Source organism: Penaeus monodon, chromosome 11 (genome assembly GCF_015228065.2).
Source record: "Penaeus monodon isolate SGIC_2016 chromosome 11, NSTDA_Pmon_1, whole genome shotgun sequence".
NCBI lineage: Eukaryota > Metazoa > Arthropoda > Malacostraca > Decapoda > Penaeidae > Penaeus > Penaeus monodon.
This window is the reverse complement of record NC_051396.1, coordinates 49,847,567-49,852,566: the sequence shown is the minus strand read 5'-3', so window position 1 is coordinate 49,852,566 and position 5,000 is coordinate 49,847,567. Positions and strand designations below refer to the sequence as shown.

General features: G+C 38.3%; 1 protein-coding gene across 4 annotated transcripts in view; it reads right to left on the bottom strand.

The window, feature by feature from the left end:
• The window catches only part of LOC119579045 (cyclin-dependent kinase 11B-like), a gene marked incomplete at its 3' end in the record, with an annotated part of 23,722 nt that overhangs the window by 8,921 nt on the left and 9,801 nt on the right, over positions 1 to 5,000 (bottom strand). For 2 of the 4 annotated variants that reach the window (XM_037926768.1, XM_037926766.1), the window contains 2 exon segments: positions 242 to 283; positions 4,172 to 4,402. In XM_037926768.1, coding sequence (XP_037782696.1) covers positions 242 to 283; positions 4,172 to 4,402 — 273 coding nt within the window. 4 annotated transcript variants of the gene reach the window in all.

Below are 5,000 nucleotides of genomic sequence, written 5' to 3'. Positions count from 1 at the left end.
TTTATATATAGATGCATGTAACAAAAAATCTAAAAAATAAAATACTTAATGTAATTAATCTATAACAGGTAAATCATTCCCACACACATAAATATACATTCTAAAAAAATCAGAAAAAAAAAAATAAAAATAAAACAAAAAAGCATTTGCATCACTACTTACAATGCATACACTATTCTAAGGAATCAAAACGTCAAACAAGAGCACGGTATCAGATCTCAAAAATCTAAAGTCAACTTACGGTACTGGTTCCTTTGAGGGGGTGTTGGTGAGCGTACCCTCTCTGTTTGAGGATAAAGATGAGACCATATATATATGTACACACATGCAGACACACACAAACACACACGCAAAAACACATGCACGTACACGCAAACGCACACGCACACAAAGACAAAGAAACTGAAACAGAAATAGAAACACAATCACAATCACAATCACACACACACACACACACACACACACACACACACACACACTCAACACACACACACTCAACACACACACACTCACACACACACACACAACACACACACTCCACAACAACCCACACACACAACACCACAACACCACACACACACACACACACACACACCCCACACACACACACACACACACACACACACACACACACACACACACACACACACACACACACACACACACAACACACACACACACAACACACACACACACACACACACACACACACACAACACACACACACAACACACACTCAACAAACATACACACACACTCTCTTTTACCAAATTTTCAACAATGAGGGTTATCTGGGCATCAAAATCACCTTTTCAGACATCACAACAGAACTCGTAGGAATTGAGCTGCTTTCTCACACCTGAGCCTCAAAATCACCTTTTCAGACATCACAACAGAACTCGTAGGCACTGGGCTGATCTCTCACACATACTATAATTCCTGACAAAAATCACACAAAAAAATATCAGTGGGAGGATCCTTCTTCAAATGGGCTGAGATATATGTGTGCCCACACCCAAGCACTTGCACACACACATGCACATAAACATGCAAACAAATATATAAACCAACATATAAACAGAAGTACTCTCATACACATTTTCCACACACACACATAAAACACACACACACATAAAACAAACACACACACACACACACACACACACACACACACACACACACACACACACACACACACACACACAATTTGCAAGGATAGGCAATCACAGGGACAGAATGTACACATGTGATATTACTTACACACATAAATTTACAAAGACAAAGCCAAACAAATTTCCTTATGCTAAAAACTTGAACATCACTTTTTTATTTAAACATTGCAGTTTTCCCCAAAAATTAACTCTGTGACATTTTTCACACAATCTACGCATCATTAAAAAATAATAATAATAATAGTAATTTATGGTTTGTGTGAGACAGGCTCTTGTGATTTCATTCTAATTACAGCTGTCTGTTTATTCTGCTTCTAAATGGCCGAGGTTGCCATCCACTGGCAGTGCAGGAAATGAATGCAGGTCAGCAAGATTGCTAGACAAGAATGCTACCACTGCAACACACAGCACCCATTATGTGTTTCCTGTATACCCTACATCACTAATAGTTTCAACTGCAACTTTCTTTTTCTGGTTTTAGGCCTACTTCCTTTGTTATGATTGTGAGAATATTTGCCACAAAATTTTTTAAATTCACTGATATATAACAACTGTAATATCTTAATCTTTTAAGGGGGTGCTCAATAATTCCTATAACAATAATAATGAGAAGGTTAATGTTAATAACAACAACAATGCTAACTGAATCATATCATCGTAACAAATGTTGAAGACAAGGAATTATCTTCACAGTCCATGAGATGTATTTGACCAGTTTCGATTACATTTCTGAGGAAGATATATCTGAAATTGGTCAAATACATCTCTTGCACTGGGAAGATATTCATGCTCATTCATACCTTTTCTCCAGTCATATTAAGCTTATATAATACTACAATTTCTACTTACTAATATAATCATTTTATCTAATCATTATTATCATTGTTTATATTATTACTTGAGGAAGTATGACCAGGCGCCTCTGCCATCAATCCACTACTGTCTACTATGTCCACTAATAAAGAAACGTATTATCAAATGAAGACATTTCACAACCAAGAAGGCGTAGTGTATTTTCCATATTGTGAGACTGTTGATGCTGACTCCTTAGTTGCTCCAGTGCAGTGAACAGTGGCAAAACCGGCTTTTAAAACAGCCAACAAAATGATAAATATCTCTCTTTTAACACTTAATTCTCTCTGTCCTTATTACAGCATGTAATATAATCTAGGTTCCCTGCTGCATTTCTCTATTAAACCACAGAAGATGGATAAGCTAACACCTACAATAATGAAGGTCTAATTTATGCTTTCCCCAGTACACTATATACAGAACATACTATAACCAGCTTAGTTAAATCCTTGTGATACACAATTTGAAAAGTATCCTTTTAAACTCAAAATAAATGTAATGTTAAGTGATAGGTTCTCCATCCTGACAAACCTGTAATATATATTTTCTGAATGTAATTGCAGAAGTGATGAACAAAAACACTGGCAAGTACTACAAACCTGAACTAAAATATATATACAAGACATATCTTCTAGTTAAGAGAAATACACTGTAAAAGTAATCCCTTTGGATGCAAACCACGTAAAAAAAAAAAATTGTTTCTTGACTGTGCATACAAAGACAGGACAAATAAGTAATGCACAAGAACACAATTGCTACAAAACTTCTAATAGTCATCCTATCCTGTCTTTTCATTAAATATTTTGCTGCCTTTGTCTTATTTACTCTTACAAACTAATTGCACCATTACTGTTTTTAGGATTCTCTGAGCTCATCAAAGTGCTATAAAGATATCATAATTCTGCATTCCTTAAGGTTTGTGTGTACTGGAATAGTTTGTAATTGCCTATATTTTTTTTACTCTAGCGGCAAAACTGACATTAAAGATATACAGAGGCAATAATATATTTGGCAAAAATACTGAGCAACTTCAGTATAAACACTGCAAAAGTATAAAACAAAATCCCCAAAACAATGCATGTGTTTGAACTCAGAAACTCCAGTGGCCACTCGATCTGAATATCACAGGATCCCCAATTCCTAAATTCCAGATGCACTCCATCAGGTAACTTTTCTACTTCATACATCTGCTCCAAGGGTGCTCACATGATCCCTAGCCTCTCATAAGACTGACTGGCAATTTCCCTCCATTCTTTTCATTGTCAACAGGATGGAGAGACTGTATGGACCTAATGCTAGTACTCTGTATGTCTTCATCGCCCTGACCTATTCTACTGCATCCTGGTTTTGTTCTTCTGGCTTTTCTACATGTGAAGGAACTCAGTAAGGATAAAATAAGATTTCTGGTAATGTATGGCATGTACACCTCCCCCTCACAATCACCACCTTTCCCCCATTCTCTTGGTGCCCCCTACTCTCTCCAAACCAATCATACAGGTGACTCCCAGTCCTGCCTCCTTTTTATTTGGCAATGAAATATAGAATATGAAGTATAAAATCCAATACTATGTCTCATATTTTTCTTTCCTTCTCCTTCTCCTTCTTCACCTCTTCCTCCTTCTTCCCCTCTTGCTCTTCCTCTTCCTCTTTCTTTTCTTCTTCCTTTTCCCCTTCCCCTTCCCCTTCCCCTTCCCCTTCCCCTTCCCCTTCCCCTTCCCCTTCCCCTTCCCCTTCCCCTTCCCCTTCCCCTTCCCCTTCCCCTTCCCCCTTCCCCCTTCCCCTTTCTCCACAGAGAGCTATATGTGCACACTGGTCTTAGAAAATATTTCTAATGGTTTAATCTAATGCACAAATATTCACTCAAATCATTCTAATCTGGACATTTTCTTATGGATAATTTGGATAATTTTTCTCTTATATTCATGAACTTTACAATGATCTGCCTCTCCGAACCAATCGTCCCGGCGACTCCCAGTCCTGCCTCTTTCCTGTTCTTCTGCCCCCAATGGGCATATTCACCCGAGAATGAAAATTACCTCTTTTCATCCTTTCTGGCGGAGCTCTGCTCTCCCTTCTCAACAACTACAAAGCAACCATCTTCCATCAGCTGTCTAACACCAACGCCAATAATACCCCTAAGAACTCACCCGAATCTGACTCACTGTCGGACGAGCCACTCCCAGCCGTGTCGGACTGCTCCATTCTGACCTCCTCCTTCATGGTGTCATCGACTTCTTTTCTTCTCTTCTTCTTCTTCTTCCTCTCCTCATCTGACTTTCTCTCATTGGAGCCTTTCCTCTCATCATGGCTGATAACAGTGTCTTCGTACACGCCGTCCTCCTCCTCTTCGCTGACAACAGTCACTTCATCTATGCCATCTGTTGAAGACGCATTTATGCTTAGAATCTCGCATCTAGGCTTAGAATGTGGTATTTTTAACACAAAACAAATATTGCAAACTCCTGAAAACCAATCTATCACATTAAAAACACCAACTGTCACTGTCAATTCCAATTGAAAAATAAAAATACATATAATACACATTAGATTACATACATACATACATACATATATACATACATACATACATACATATTTATATATTTATATATTCATATATCTATATACACTACTAGCAGTGCCAGGTGCAAAAATCAGCACACCTTCAGCCAAAATTGATTTTCAGTCTACCACCCCTCTTTGCTTTTCATTTGCGATAATTTGAGACATAGTGGTATCTCTCAACCCTACTGTGTTGGCTGTCTTCGTGTAGGATGAATTTTCCCAGCTCACAGCCAAACACCCATTGCCATATCTCTTTTTTGTTTACTCAGCACCCTGATAAGTGCCTCATTTTTATTGCCACCCATTCTCACTTCCATCTAATTTCTATCCATTATGGAAAGCCACAGAGTGGAGCTCAGACTGCAGCTGTATGTTGTCGCAGCACGACCCCACAACCTGAAATTCAGCATA